This window comes from Diceros bicornis, chromosome 34 (genome assembly GCF_020826845.1).
Source record: "Diceros bicornis minor isolate mBicDic1 chromosome 34, mDicBic1.mat.cur, whole genome shotgun sequence".
NCBI classification, from domain to species: domain Eukaryota; kingdom Metazoa; phylum Chordata; class Mammalia; order Perissodactyla; family Rhinocerotidae; genus Diceros; species Diceros bicornis.
Genome location: NC_080773.1, coordinates 30,321,724 through 30,338,425, shown reverse-complemented (window position 1 = coordinate 30,338,425; position 16,702 = coordinate 30,321,724). Strand labels below are relative to the sequence as shown.

The 16,702-nt window shown below is 35.9% G+C and overlaps 1 protein-coding gene across 1 annotated transcript in view; it reads right to left on the bottom strand.

Moving 5' to 3' along the window:
• Positions 1–16,702, bottom strand: part of LOC131397312 (zinc finger protein 208-like) — a 649,542-nt gene that overhangs the window by 631,439 nt on the left and 1,401 nt on the right. Inside the window, 3 exon segments of the mRNA XM_058530105.1 lie at positions 7,253–7,433; positions 7,836–9,372; positions 15,085–15,211. Of these exon segments, the coding sequence (XP_058386088.1) occupies positions 7,253–7,433; positions 7,836–9,372; positions 15,085–15,211 (1,845 nt within the window).

The following is a 16,702-nucleotide window of genomic DNA, read 5'->3' as shown; positions in this document are numbered from 1 at the left end:
GCACCTAATACTTGACAATGATAATTAATGACTATGTTACTGGTTTATATATTTACTATACTATAATTTTTATCATTATTTTAGAGTGTACTCTTTATATTTATAAAAAAAGATTACTGTAAAATAGTATGCCATGTTATGCTTGCAGCAGCCTCATACATCTCCTGTTTACCACTTCTCTTGATTGTAGCATTTTCTCTTGTGCTTGATTTAGTTTTGTGTTGTCTTGTTCATCATGGACCCTAAGCATACAAAATCCACAGCAAATCTTGCCAGTATGAGGCCACATCGAGTGACTGATCTGGAAACAAAATTAAAAGTGATTAAGGACTACCAAGGTGGAAAATCAGTGATGGTAATTGCTCGCCAGCCAGGCATGTCCCATTCCACCATAGCTATAATCTTGAAAAATAAGAAAAAAGTGATGGAAGCTGTTAAAGGATCTGTTTCACTGAAGGCAACAAAAGTAACAAAAATTCGAGAAGGGCCTATATTAGACATGGAGAAACTTCTAATAACCTGGATTGAAGAGCAGACACAGAAGCACAACCCTTTCAGCACCATGACGATCACAGCCATCATGGTGTTGTGGTGTTGAAAGAAAAAGGCTGGACCTGACTCTGAAGTTAACTTACTGCTAGCTCTGGGTGGTTTAAACAATTCAATAATTGTTAATCATTACATAATGTGAAAGTGAGTGGTGAGTCTGCAAGTGCTGATGTGAAGGCAGCTAAAGAGTTTTTAGAAACTCTAGATAAGCTGATTGTAGAGGAAAATTACTTGACAAAGCAAGTATTCAGTATGGATGAAGCCTCCCTATTCTGGAAAGAGATGACTGAAAGGACTTTCATCCATAAGGAGGCCAAGTCAATGCCAGGTTTAAAGGTTTTAAGGACAAGATAACAGTCTTGCTTGAAGGCAATGTTGCAGGCTACAGATTGAAACCTTTTCTGAACTGGCACAGTGAGAAACCCAGGGCCTTCAAGCATATCAATAAGTACACACTACCAGTGTATACAGAAGCAATAAGAAGTCATAGATGACCCAGTTCCTCCTCCAAGATGCCCTCCTGAATTGCTATGCATGCAAAATGGAGAATTATTGTTTGGAGAATAATATACCTTTCAAGAATTTGCTTATTGTTGATTATTCTCCTGGACATCTTTTTTTTCGGTGATCTCCATCCTAATATCAAAGCAATATTTCTCCCTCCAAACACCACACCTCTTTAATGGATAAAGAAGTTCTAGCAGCTTTTAAAGCCTACAATAGCCTTTGCCCAGGCTATTGCTGCAAGTGAGGAAGACACTGATGCAATTCTGGAAGGGTTACAATTCGACTGCATTAAGAACCTTGCTTGGACTTGGGGTGATGTCACCAAGGAGTGTATGAATGGCATCTGCAAGAAGAAATTTGTCCATGACTTCAAAGGATTTGCCTAGGATGAGGAGGTTGTAAAAATCAACAAGGCTGTGGTTGAGATAGCAAACAACTTCAACTTGCCTGTGGATGAGGATGACATTGAGGAGCTCCTAGAGGTAGTTCCTGAGGAATTGACTAATGAGGAGTTGCTGGAACTGGCACAGGAACACATAGCTGAAGAAGAGGCAAGAGACAAGGAAACTGCAGAAGAAAAAGAACGCCCAAGAAAATTCACAGTGAAGGGTTTAGCAGGAGCTTTTGCAGACTTCAACAAGCTCCTTAAAAAGTTTGAAAATATGGACCCCAACACCAAAAGGTTTTCATTAAGAGAGAGGAATGTTCTTGGTGCATTATCTGCTCACAAGCAAATCTATGATGGAAAAAAAGAAACAACTCAAGCAAACCATTATGAACATATTTCTGAAAAGAGCGACACCCCCTCAAGAACAGCCTCAGACAGGTCCATCAGGAGGTATTCCAGAAGGCTTTGTTATCACAGGAGATGACAGCTCTATGCATGTTATTGCCTCTGATGACCTTTCAGTGTGGCAAGATGTGGAAGATAATGATACTGATGATTTTGACCCTGTGTAGGCCTAGGCTAATGTGTGTTTGTGTTCTATTTTTTAATAAAAAAGTTTAAAAAGTAAAACAAAAAAATTAAAAATAGAAAAAATCTTAAAGAATAAGGGTATAAAAATATTTTTGTACAGCTGTTCAATGTGTTTGTTTTAAGCTGTGTTATTACAAGAGTCAAAAAATTAAAAAAATTAAAAAATTTATAAAGTAAAAAATGTTAAAGTTGGCTAAGGTTAATTATTGAAGAAAAATATTTTTAAAATAAATTTAGTGCAGTGTATGTGTATATAGTCTACAGTAGTGTACAGTAATGTCCTAGGCCTTTACATTCACTCATCACTCCCTGACTCACCCAGAGCAACTTCCAGTCTTGTAAGTCCATTCATGGTAAATGCTCTCTTCAGGTGTACCATATTTTATCTTTTATACCATATTTTTACTGTACTTTTTCTATGTTTAGATAGACAAATACTTACTATTGTGTTATAATTGCCTACAGTATTCAGCACAGTAATACGTCGTACAGGTTTGCAGCCTAGGAGCAATAGGCTCTACCATATAGTCTAGGGATGTAGTAGGCTCTACCATACAGGTTTGTGTTAAGTACACTCTATGATGTTTGCACAATGACAAAATTGCCTAATGATGCATTTTTCAAAATGTACCCGTCATTAAGTGACACATGACTGTATAATGACTTTGTATCTTGTTAGCTTTTGACTTAAAGTCTATTTGGCCTCATATAATTATAGCTACCCCGTTTTGGTTCCCACATTCATGGGTTATCTTTTCTCATCTCTTCACTTTGAGCTTCTGTGTGTCCTTAAATCTGAAGTCTTTTATAAGCAGCATATAGTTGGGTCTTGTTTTTTTTTTTTTAATCCATTCAGCCACTCTATGTCTTTTGATTTAAGAATTCAATTCATTTACATTCAGACTAATAATTGATAGGTAAGGACTTACTAATGCCATCTTATCAATTGTTTTCTGGCTGTTTTGTAGTTCCTTTGTACCTTTCTTCCTCTCTTCTCCATTCCTTTAGGAATTAATGATTTTCTAGAGTGGAATGCCTTGATTCCCTTTTATTTTTTTGTGTATCTACTGTAGATTTTTGCTTTGTGGTTACCATGACCCTTACATAAACCCTCTGATAGAACCGTCTATTTTACAGTGATAATGTCACTGTGATTGCATACAGAAAATTTACAGTTTATGTTTTTGATGTCACGATTTAACTTTCTATATAGTATATCCATTAACAAATATTGTAGGTATATTTTTAATACTTTTGTCCTTTAGTTTTTGTACTTGAGCCACACCACTATATTACAGTATTATTCTGAATTTGACTATATACTTAACTTTACCAGTGTGTTTTCTATTTTCTTGTTACTAATTAGCATTCTTTCATTTCAGCTTGACGTCCAACGTGTGAGCATTCTCAAAGTTTCTCTAATTTTCTTCTTGTATCTGTGCCATACTTTTGTTTCTTTGCACTCCTCATAAATTATTGTTGAAAACTGACATTTTAAATATTATAATGTGCAACTCTGGAAATCAGATTCTCTTCCTCTTTCAGGGTTTGTTGTTATTGCTTCTCATAGGTTAGTGACCTTTCCAAACTAATTTTGTAAAGAGTGTCTTATCATGTGTGGTCAATGTAAGAGATTGCTTCCATTAGCTTAGTAGTCACATTGTGGTTTGACAGAGATTTCATGAAACGCCAGACAACCCCCCCCCCCCAAAAAATAATAAAAGAGGAAAAAATAAATTACTCTCTCAGTGATTGCATATTGGCTCAGAGTTGTGACACTCCTTCAACACTTAGCCATGCCATTTACCACTGTACCTTCACTTTCAATTTGTGCAGACCCAGAAGAGATAGCTCAAGGTTTTCTCAGATATTTTACTCCTCAGTATATGTAGGCTATTTGAAAAGCCCTTCTTCCACACACATCTTTTTCCTCAGCCTCTCTCCATGCTTTTGGTCTTTCTATTGCTTATACTATTACCCCTTGCCATAGTTTGCTGTGGCTAATACTTTTGCTTTTAAATCCTGTATGATTCTCACTGAAGTTTTCCAATGAGAAACACCTGTGTAGAATTTGAAAAGCAGAAGTGAAGCCAAAAATGTTATCTCAGTGGAAGCCACCAAACCACATAAACACTTTGCAAACCTCCCCACTAGCTCTACCACATTTAAGGCAGCCAGAAGCAGTAACTTCTCAGACATTCATGATCTTTGGCTTCTCCACCCACCCTGGGGCTTCAGGATGTATTGCCAGTGACTCCCTCTATGATCCACCAGTCTTTCATACATTTCACTGCTCAGACTGCTTCCAAATTCTTGCCTTAAATAATTCTTACTCTCAAATAATTATTTGTTTTCCTGACCAAATAGATTGTTACAATCCCTCAGAATAATACTATGTTTTCAAAGTCTAAAAATCTCAATCAACATGACTGTATTGGTTCCATGGTTCATTGGTCCTATCATTTTGTCTCAGTGAAAGAGTGATTTTGATTATATTTTAAAATATTTTAGTAAAGGAACTCTAATGCTTAAAAATATCAAACAGATGGGACAACTGGATATCTACATGGAAAAGAATGAAGTTGGACCCCAACTTCATACTATATACAAAAGTTAATTCAAAACAGATCAAAGAACTTAATGCAAGAACTCTAACTATAAAATGCTTAGAAGAAAATATGGGTATAAATATTCCTGACACTGGGTTAGGCAATGGTTTCTTAGATATAACAATAAAAGCAAAAGCAACCCCTCCCCAAAATAAAGTTTCATCAAAATTTAAAACTTGTGGGTCAAATGACACTATCAAGAAAGTGAAAGATAATCCACAAAATAGGAGAAAATATTTGCAAACCATATACCTGATAAAGGTATTATATCTAGCATATACAAAGAATTATTAAAACAATTTAAAAACATGCATGGCAAATGAATAAGCATTTCTCCAAACAAGATATACCAATGGCCAACAAACACAGGAAAAGAGGATCAATATCATCAGTCATTAGAGAATGCAAATCAAAACCACGAGGTACCACTTCACACCTGTTTGGATAGCCCTAATAAAAAAGATGGAAAATAACAACTGCCCATGAGGAAGTGGAGAAATTGAAAGCCTTGTGCATTGCTGGTGGGAATATACATGGTGCAGCTGCTTTACAAAAGTTTGGCAGTTCCTCAAAAAATATTAAATTATCTGATCTTCATGACACAATTCCATCCCTATACATATACCTAAGAGAATTGAAAACATTATGTCCACCAAAAGAAAAAAAAAAAAAAACCCTTGTTACTGAGCATTCATAAAAGTATTATTTATAATAGCTAAAAAGTAGGAGCCCAAAGAATTTCATACAGTGAAGTATTATTCAGCCATAAAAAGGAATCAAGTATTGATATGTGTTACAACATGGATGAGCCTTGAAAACATTTTCCCTGAATGAAGGTAAACACAAGAGCCCACATATTGTATTATTTCATTATATGAAATGTCCACACACATACAGACAGAAATTACATTAGTGGTTACAACGGGACTGATGAGTGCTGCAGTGTATAGGGTTTCTTTTTAGGGTGATGAAAATGTTCTGGAGTTACTGGTGATGGTTTTACAAAATTGTGAACATAAAAATCCACTCAATTGAACAGTGTTAAGGGTCAATTTTATGGCAAGTGAATTATACATAAGTAAAACAAAATTCTAATATATTTACATTGAATTCAGGAAAACATTCCAACCTAGTGGCTCTGGCCTGCAAGACTTTGGAGATAGGGGGCCCAGTATCCACTGCAACAATGAAGATGAGATGATGCTGGCAATGATAATGGCAAGAAGGGAAAGAATTTGAGAGATAACTTTAAGGGGAAATGATTATATTTTTAACCAGAACGCCAGTGACTTTTAGGGCAGCAATAGGTCTCCTGCCTCCCCATTCCAATATTTCAGTTCATCATCTTGTATCAATCCACTTTTTTCACTGAAGTAGACACAAAGGACCCATTCTCTTCACACTCATAGAGCACCTACTTTGTACGTATCATTGTTCTATAAACATTTTTACGTCATAAAAATTTCAAAACAACTCCTTTGTCTATGTATCCTCCAAATTTTTTAAACAACTATAGAGAAGAAGGGTAAATTAAATATATAAATTGACAAAAGGTGTAGGGAAAAAAGTGGTAAGCAAAAATTTTATAACAAAATAAAAATGAATTTTAACACAGTTGGAAAGGAACCATGAACCATAAGGCTTACTACCATAATCTCAAATTGGGATGTTTTATAGCCTTTGAAAAACGACTTTCCTAGTAAAACTACTAAATCATATTTATTGTCTAATAAACATCTCTACACATTTTCATGAAACTACTGTACAAATATCACAATTTATCTAAACAGTATTTCACACACACTTTCAACAATCATTGTATAAAGGATCCTATACGTGCAGCAGAAAAGGACGTGTCCGGTTATTAGCATGAAGAAAACTGTAGTCTTTCCCAACCAAGGAATGAAAAACTTCAAGAGTAAGAGTAAACATTTAGTGTTGAATTAAAGTCTAACTTCATTTTTTATTATTTGACTACTAACAGCTTTCAAGTCTTCCATCCCTCTTTCCATTCTAGCGGACAGCCAGGCAAGCTGATTAGAAAGCCTGTGTGCTCCCTTCTTTGGCAGTGGTGCCAAGTTTAAACCACATTCAGGTACCCTCTCCTCAGCAGCCCTCACCCCCCAACAACCATAAAAACCCCATACCAACAAATATGGAGAAAAGGGCCCTTAATACATTTGGCATGATGACTTACATCATAGTTTTACACCTATTATATATCACTCGTTGTGCTCTCATTCAAATTTACAGCACACTGTGTCATAAATTCTGTCTTCTTGTTCTTCCAGGAAACTTTGGACATGAATGAACCTCAGCTAATGAAGCACGTCCTTTCATCTTATTAAACCCTTCCTGGAGACTTTCATGGTGATATATAAAAGGATTGTCATGAAGGCATAACATGAACAAATTTCAAACCTCAAGCTGAAAACAATCAATAGTAATGTAGCCTTTTTGAGACAACTCAAATGATTAAATATTTAATAAAATGGAGGTAACAGAACCTTTCCACAGGTATCCTTGTAACTTTGCCATGATAGGTTTCATGATTTTGATTTATTAAAAAAAATCAATAATCTTTGAGAAGAAATTTGTAAACTTAGTTTTCTCTAGTATGAATTATCTGATGTGCCCATTGTGAGAACCTGTTAAACAATTTATCACATTCATTACATTTTTAAGATTTCTCTACAATATAAATTCTTTGGTGAATCCTGAGGTCAGACCATTGTCTAAAGACTTTGCCACATTCAATACATTTTACGGTTTTCTCTCCAATATGAATTCTCTCATGACCCCAAAGGTTATGAACATTTCCTAAAAGCTTAACACATTCATTTATAAGGTTTCTCTCCAGTAGGAATTCTAATATTACATAAAGCTTGATCTTCAGAAAAAAGCCCTGCCATACTTATTACGTTTACATGGTTTCTTTCAAAGACATATATTCCGATGTCTAGTTAAAACGTGAGACTTGGTTAGAGGCTTTGCCAAATATGTGACTTTCATGGTTTCTTCAGTATGGATTCCTTGACGTCCAGTAAGGTTTGAACACACATTAAAGGTTTTGCCACATACATTTGTGAGGTTTCTCTCCACTACAAATTCTCTGATCATCCCCAACGCTTCATCTCTGGATAAAAGCCTTGCTACATATATTAGGTTTACAACGTTTCTTTTCAGTATGCATTTTCTGATGTCTAGTAAGGTTTGCGAATTGGGTAAAGGCCTTGTCACACTCATTACATTTGTAAGGCTTCTCCCCAGTATGGATTCTCTGATGTCGGGTAAGGCTTGAACACACATTAAAGGCTTTGCCACACGCATCACATTTATATGGCTTCTCTCCAGTATGAATTATCTGATGTATGACAAGGTTAGAGGACTGGTTAAAGGCTTTGCCACATTCCTTACATTTGTAAGGCTTTTCTCCACTATGGATTCTCTTATGTTGAGTAAGGCTTGAACGCTCCATAAAGGCTTTGCCACATTCATTACATTTGTAAGGTTTCTCTCCTGTATGAATTCTCTGATGAATTACAAGATTTGAATGTTGACTACAGACCTTGCCACACACATTACATTTATATGGTTTCTCCCCGGTATGGATTCTCTGGTGTCTAGTGAGGTGTGAGGTGCGGTTAAAGGATTTGTCACACTCATTACATTTGTAAGGCCTCTGCCCAGAATGAATTCTCTGATGATTAGTGAGATTCGAGCTTACTCTAAAAGTCTTTCCACATTCATTACATTTATAAGGTTTCTCTCCAGTATGGATTCTCTTATGTAGAGTAAGGCTTGAACGCTCAGAGAAGGCTTTGCCACACTCATTACATTTGTAAGGTCTCTCTCCAGTATGAATTTTCTGATGACTTGCAAGATTTGAATTTTGACTACAGACCTTGCCACATATATTACATTTATATGGTTTCTCTCTGGTATGGATTCTCTGATGTCTAGTAAGGTTTGCAAATTGGGTAAAGGCTTTGCCACACACGTTACATTTGTAAGGTCTCTGCCCAGAATGAATTCTCTGGTGACTAGTGAGGCTTGAGCTTTCTCTAAAAGCCTTCCCACAAGCATTGCATTTGTAAGGCTTTTCACTAATATGTGTTTTTTGGCATTGTGTAAGTAATGATGGATACATAAAAAATTTCCCAGAATTATTACAAATGTTGATGTTGACACCAGGAGGAATTCTTTGAAGTTTTGATGCAGAATAACTATTGTCAATAAACTTCTCAACTTGATTACATTCATGAATTTTCTCATCAATTTGGAACTCCTGAAGTTCCAAATGTGACTGAACTCTTAATCCAATCCTATTTTCAAAACATTTCATATACTTGTTTCCCGCACAAGTTATGTTATTTTTTAGTTTTAACAAATATCTTAAATATGTCTTCTCATGTGCGTTATATTGATAAGTACTTTTTCTTACAGAAACACTCTGCTTTAGAGGGAAATTATTCCAGGATTTGTTATGCTGTTGATTTCTTCTACCAGTGAGCTTTTTGTTGTGGGCTGTAGTCACTCCTTTGTAATTTGTTCCACAATATCCACACTGATTCTCGAACTCATGCATATTTTGCTTACCTTCCCCAAAATTAAAATCCTTGATGTCATTTCTTTTGTGTCTTTCCATCATCAATACTTGGAATAATTCTCCTTTGTTAATATCTTCTTTTGGTGATAATTCCTTGATCACACATCTAGCAGAGATATCTGAAAGACATAAAGAACCATAGGTTTCCAATTAACTAGAACTGTAAAATGAATATTTTACACTGAAAACATAATATTAGACCAAAAATAATACTTATAATTATGAAACTTCTCAACCATAGTATGCAAATATCTAGGAATACAAAGGGAATAGGATTCCTCAATAAAAAAAAAAAACGCTGAATACATGTAGATAAAATTATTTTCAGGAAAGCCTAGTTGCAATACTCTATGATGAAACCACTCACAGTATTTACACAGGCCCTGAAACAAGTGCCATCTTTCTGTTGCCACCCCACAGTACACACCAATTGGCAGGAGACATTTGGGTGTCTCATATTTGAAGAAAAGCAATATTATATTAACGCATATCTACTGCATAATTATTGCACCCAAATAAAGGCTAAAACAGAGCACTATATGCTATAATGCAAATAATCTCTACCAAACATATCTAATAAGATAAATAAATGGTAATTCACAATTACAAAATAAAAACAGCACTAGGAAAATAAGGAAGAACTTGATAAAATACCATTGTAAGAATAACAAAATATAGTTTTGAATTCCTGTAATAAAATTCTCTATACTTATGCAGAAAAGGCATTTTGCAACATTAACCATTGGTGCATGACAGTCATAATACATAATAGATAATGAAAAACCATTATCTGTAAATCATAATAAAAATGAATCAAACATTTTAGAAACCCATGACAAATCCAGAAGCTGAATAAGAAGTAAACACAATTACAAAAAATTATAATCTGTGGAATTCTAAAATCTTCTTCCTTTAGAACAAAGGAAAGGATTTCTATTCTGGAAGGAGTACACAATATGAGAACTAGAAAATATCTTAAGAACCACTGACTTTTGAACTATTCAGTTCAGTTAAATACATAGTATTTAAAAGACTAAGAATAGAGGAAGGCAATCAGAAATAAGAATTATGACTTCATGCCTGCATTTAAGTAGCAGCCAACAAATAGAGCAATTTCCTAACTACAGAGCAACCTTTAATTATGTAGGCAAGTCTGCAGTCACAAAATATAAGTAATACAGAGTGTGTGCTTTGAAAACTTATTAACTAAGGTCAGAGACAACGTTGATATGAAACAAATTGCAAAGTACAGAGAAGATATAATGCAAGCAAAGGTCAACCTCATATTAAACATAAGAGACAGTTAAGAAATCTTAGTAAATAAAGGTAAATTTTCAGTCCTTACTACATGCCATGCAACGTTCTAAGCTCTCTAAGCCTCTAATAACCATTGACTTATTTAAATATTCTTGAGGTAAATTATCATAATTATTCATATAAAAACAATGGGCCCATGGGGTTTATATATCCAACACTAATTCACACAGAAAGTAAATGTGAGAACAAAGATTTGAACCCGGGCTTGCAGGCTCAGACCACATGTTTTTAAAAGCGCTAAACACCACTGCCCACCCAGGAAGTAGGCACAACAGTCATAGCAAATCCCAGCATCATAGACAGAAATCCTTCAAGAAAATTACAGGAATGGAGCTGTGTTACTAACAGTGCTACTGAGCTATCCCTCCAGGATAACCGCATCTGAGTCATTACTCCCTGAATGTGCTGATTTAGACAGTAACTAGATTACAGTGCTGTCCTGAGCAAGCTGTCTTCTGAAAGAATAGGGATCTTCATACATTGTGGGGGAAGTGGTAGCAGTAGGGGATTCTGAGGAAACTTGAACATCCAGGGCTCAAAATTAATATGCTAAGGAAGTAACAGTGAGCTCCATCCAGATCAATGAAGGATCTGATAAGAACAGAGCTTGTACTTGCCAATTTATGGAAACATGCCTGTGCTAGGACAGTATAAATCCTTATCTTAGAAGAAGAAATGAACTGATCTAGCAAGTGGCACGATACTGACCCATTCTGTGGGAAATACACTATGGGAGGGGAGAAAATGGAAGAGATTAAAAGGGAGGGAATGTGATACAGTGGGAGGAATACAGGTATACTTCTATTCTAATATTTGCCCTGAAATTTATCAAACTGAGTATCCTTGGATTTCTATTTATAGGCATATACTCAAGAGAGTCCTACATATATATTCCATGAGACATGTACAAAAATGTTCCTAACAGGTATCAAAAGCAAAATTGTAGAAAACGGCCATCAAGAGAAGAACGAATGAATTCACTCTGTACATACACGTGCAGATGCAAAGAAACTCAAGAATACAGCAATGGAGGATGACCATGAGTGCAAGATGATGAATCCCTGGTGGGGAGGACAAAGAGTTTATTGGAAGGAAACAAAGTTAGCAGAAGGCTCTTGTCAAGGTCTGAACTTTGGGGGAAATGTGATTACCGATTACATTAGCTAAAAAGAAATAACATACTAACCAAATTATTAATTACATAATATATTTTATAAATAGAAATTTACCAATTTTGGCATCTTAACATTTTTGAGTCTAAGTGTCCTTGTTTATTATATAAAAATAATGTTTCTTTTGCTGGCCTTCTCTAACTATCTGAAATCATATATGTGGATCTCTTAACACAATCTCCGGCATAAAGAGACATGAGGTGAGGGATGATCTTACTATATACATTAGTAGATTATAATTGTCATTATGAATCAATGAAAACTAATGTGCACTTATCCAAAATTAATAAATTCTGACTTCATAATCATCATCAGAACGTAGGCAACCTCAAGGGGAAAATAACAATGATCCACAGCAGGGACTGAATTCTACTGAAGGGCAGTGTTAGCAGCAGGGGACTGCAGAAACAACTTTTGGCAGTGCCATGGAGGAGGTCAATGTGCAGAGAGGTGGTGAGCAACATAAGCAGCTGACCACACCTGAAAACAGGAGAGCACTGGTCTGTGGGTCAACAAGGACCAGGTGAACTTTTTATGGAATTCAGTTTAAAAGATGTGGATCAAAACAGCCTTCGAGTGTTAATTGAAGAATATAATTTCTAGAACAATAGAAACTTTATGGAAAACACAAGTGTTATAAGCAAGAGTGTTGAGGACATACATGCAGTGGAAGAGATTGGCTAAGTTCCCAATAAAATACAATGAGATATTTAAATATTAGTTTAGTACACCAAGACGTACATGATGAATCTAGACAGGGAGATTAATTATAGAATAAAGCATTTGTACCAGAATCTAAAAAGCCAGTAAAATTCAAATAAAACCCAACAAGTTGTATTTAGAAAACTTAAAATATACTATACAAAACGTGGGGTATCTTATATAACAAATTATAACAAATCAATTTAATGGTATTTCTAGGATGAACACAGTAACTTAATACAAAATATATTCTTAAGATCCAAAATCCCCACTGTAAAAAATACAATCAATTTGAGAAAAAGGCACTTTATTAGTAGGTACTAAATAAATCAGGGAAAGAGAATAAAGGGACCAAGATAATTTTTTCATAAAATTCAGAGGTTTGAGAAGGTTTTGGGGAAACTGTTGCTGAGCCATAACTCTCAACACTCAAGAAGGAAACCTCCTTGTAAAATATATAAAGAAATATTTGTTACTCAAACCAATAGCCGCACAAATGGCAGCTATAAAACAGAATTCTGAGTGTTATCAAAAATATGTAATAAATGATTAATTGTTTTTAAAGTTCATTTATAATACATGGAAATGTACATGATAAAAACAGTAGTGCCTTAAACCTAACAAATTAAGGTAGCGTTAGAAAACGGAGGCATCATTTAACTTCATAAATTCCCTCAATATGATGTATCAAAATTAGATTTGTTCAAAAGAGAATGAACAATGGTATACACATGGGATGAATAGTTTGGTCACAGCCTCACAGATACAAGGTTGTGACAATGTTCTCTCTAGGATAAATCCATACACCTGTGATTGCCAGCTCAAAGGGAATGTTCATTAGGATGTTTGATCAACACTGCCAAACTGCCCTTGAGAGACACTGCAACACTCCTCAAAAAGACAACTACAACCACTTATTAGTCAGCTTATACTTTCTATCTCAGCATCCCAGGATTTGCTGACCATTCCACTCAGTGGCTTAAATTGGCACTTCTTTAAGTAGCAGGACGACACTGTAACATATTAATCAAAGTGTTCTCCTTCAAAAATTTGCTGTTACCCAGTAAACCCCCTCCATGGGAGAGTCCACTAGAAACTGTCCATCATGTGAAAGTGGGTTATCACAGCAGAAAAAGAGACTGATATTTCAGACCCTAAGAAAGCATAAGTTTCAGAAGCAAAATGTTGAGAATAAAAAATCTGCAAGAGCCAAGGTTTATCTACATTCTCAGCATAGGTAGAGTGTTGGAAGAAGGAGAAAAAGGTAACATATGGAAGCAAAGCAAGCAGATCTTGTAGAGTCCTTGAGAAGGAGCTGTGTGCTCTGTCCACAAATCTCAAGATGAGTGTCAAAAAGACTGAGATGTTCCCCATGTGCGATTGTTACTGCTGAGTAACAATCTCAGAAGATCCACCCCACTGCCCCCTTAAACACTCCTGACATGTGGCAAAAGCAGGACTGAAGCAATGACAGTGAAGCTTAATGAGGCAGAGGGCACATGAGGCAGTCCCATGCACTTGCCTGGGGCCCCAGATGCAATGGAAGGGCAGCCAATGTTTTCCCATCTCCTAAGGTCTCCTAAATATGGGAAATGAGGATGGAACCTGGACAGGTCCTGGAGTCAGGTCTAGAGAGGAACAGTTGGAATCGGATAGAATCAAGGACAGAAGGAGAGACCATAAGGGAAAGTAGACCCCTTTGAAACAGCCCTTCTCATCACTCTCAAAGCCAAAGGATCAAAAAGGTCATAGGAGCCAGAAAACAGAGTATTGTAGGTCATGATAAAGACTTTGCCTTTGTCTCTGCGTCAGCTGGAACACGACTGGATGGGTGCAGGATAAATTTTGCCTGTCTGAAGAACAGAGTAAGTGGGGGAAGAGATTTCCTTTGACAGCCCACAAGTACTTTTCTTTTCCCACAGACTTCTCCTATTTGAGGAGAGTTTCTCAAACAATATTGGATGAAGTTGGTTCCTCTCTCCCTTTCTGAGCTCTTACCTGTGTTCACACCTCTGGTACACTCTCACCTACCTGGGTTTTCAACTATTTTCACCTCGCCCTCCACAGCCCAGGGCTCTTTCCTTTGCTCCAAAATGGAAATAATATTCAGATCAGAAAGAGAGATTCCTGCTTGTAAGAAAAAAGAAACATGATATGCTGGGGTTTTCCAGAATTTAATCCCAGCCCTTTGTTCAGCTGAGAAGAGAGGACATTGCAGATAGCTCTAGAAAAATATTTCACAAATTTGTCCACTGACTGCCTTCTTCTGAATGCCTAAGGAATATTTTAAATATACAGATATCTAGCTCTCTTCCAAGAATTACTGAATCAAAAGCACAAGGGTAAAACCAGGCAATCAGATATTTTAAAATTTTGCTACAAGGTTTTGTGATTACTCGGGTTGCGGAAGCATCACCAATCTAGCATGAAGTGGGCAGATAATCTGAACAGAGGGGAAGGTGAAAGTCCAGATGCCGCATGATGAAGCTTTTTATTTCTGAATCAACATGGCTTCAAACTCTCTCTGAAAAACAAGAATCTGAAACCCAGCCAGCAAAGCAGTGCTCCCCAGAGACTCCCAAGGGAAAATGCAAAGATATACAGGGCAGATCCTGACTTTTGGAGGGAAGTTATCCTCACCTAGGAAGAGCAGGTTCCTGTAGTTCTCCAACATCACGTCCCTGTACAAGGCCCTCTGAGCAGGGTCCAGGCATTCCCACTCCTCCTGAGAGAATTCTATGGCCACATCCCTGAAAGTTAACAGCACCTGTAATGAAAAACACAATTCACCAAGTGGACAGGGGGAGAGTTTTTACTTTCACACAAAAGGAGAGGAGAGAGGTATAGGGACTGATTTGGTTGTAGTGAGTGTTTTGATAGATCAGTGTAACATAATTTTGAGCAAGTCATATTTCGCTGATTTTGTGTTGTTATACTTTTCAACCAGAGGACATAAAATTCACAAAATCACTTGTGCATTTCACATTTTTGTGGACAAAGAAATATACAAATAAAAAAATTCATCACAAGGTAGTCTGTATAGAAGTGTTAGACACTATGTTCTACACACCAATGATATTTAATTTCTCTGATGAGCTAGAGGATGAGTGGTGTCTTTAGGGATTATGAAGTCTACATTGGCTTTAACGAAAGTTTAGAATCTAAGAATTGTGGTGATGATTATAATGGCAAAGACAAAAAGTTTTTGAACACTTACCATGTGCTAAGTATTACTATGAATGTGCATAATTTCCTATAATAACATTAGAGAAATATCTGTTCCCACCTTCTAGAGGAGGCAACTGTGTCACAAAGATTCTAAGAAACTCGCCTCAGGTCAAATAGCTAAGAAATAGCAGAACCAGCACCTAACCCGGGTGGTTGGAGTTTAGAATTGAACTTCAAGAATCACACAGTTAAGTAACAGATGTAGCATTAAAAGTACATTGATAGTGGGTTTCCCAAATGGGAAAACTTGAAACAAGTTCAAAGCGAACACCATGCAACTGCACAAAAGGTCTTAATACACTCACACACATGCATGCACATGATACGTTAACATTCTTACTACTATTAAATCAGCAACGTGATAGTGTAGAAAAAAATCTAAGGCCGTGGAAAATATGGAAGAACAATTTTCAAAGGCTAAAACGAATATAAAAGTTACTTATGAAATGATGATGTATCTTTTACATATACCCTAGGTTTCTGCTTGCATACACACACACTTTCAGTAAAAGTAGTTGTCTCTGAATGACAGATGTTTTGGAATGACTTTTTTATCTATTCACTTTTTACTCATGTGTATTTCAGCCTTTTTGGTAAAACGAACATTTATACATTGTACTGAATTTTAGTTAGGTTGTTGTCAACATTACTCCATATTAACCTACTTTAAAAAAACTACAAGAAAGAAAATTTTACTTTCAATCTCCACTAAATATATATACATAAACATCAATAAAATTTTATTCATTTAAAATTTGATATTTAGCCATTAACATAAGCCAAATGGAGTTTATCCAATAATAAAACGACTGAAGATTATAAAATTTATTAATGTTATACATTAATTTAACAGACTAAAAAAGAAATAAAATAATTTATGAAAGCAGATCTTTGAGAAAATTCTTGGATAACGAAAAATCATGCCAAATAGAAAATTAAAAGGAGGGTTATTAAGCAAGAAAATTTCAGCAAACATCATGACTGGCAGTAAACAATGAAAGCATTTCCACTCAAGAGGAGGCTGACACAA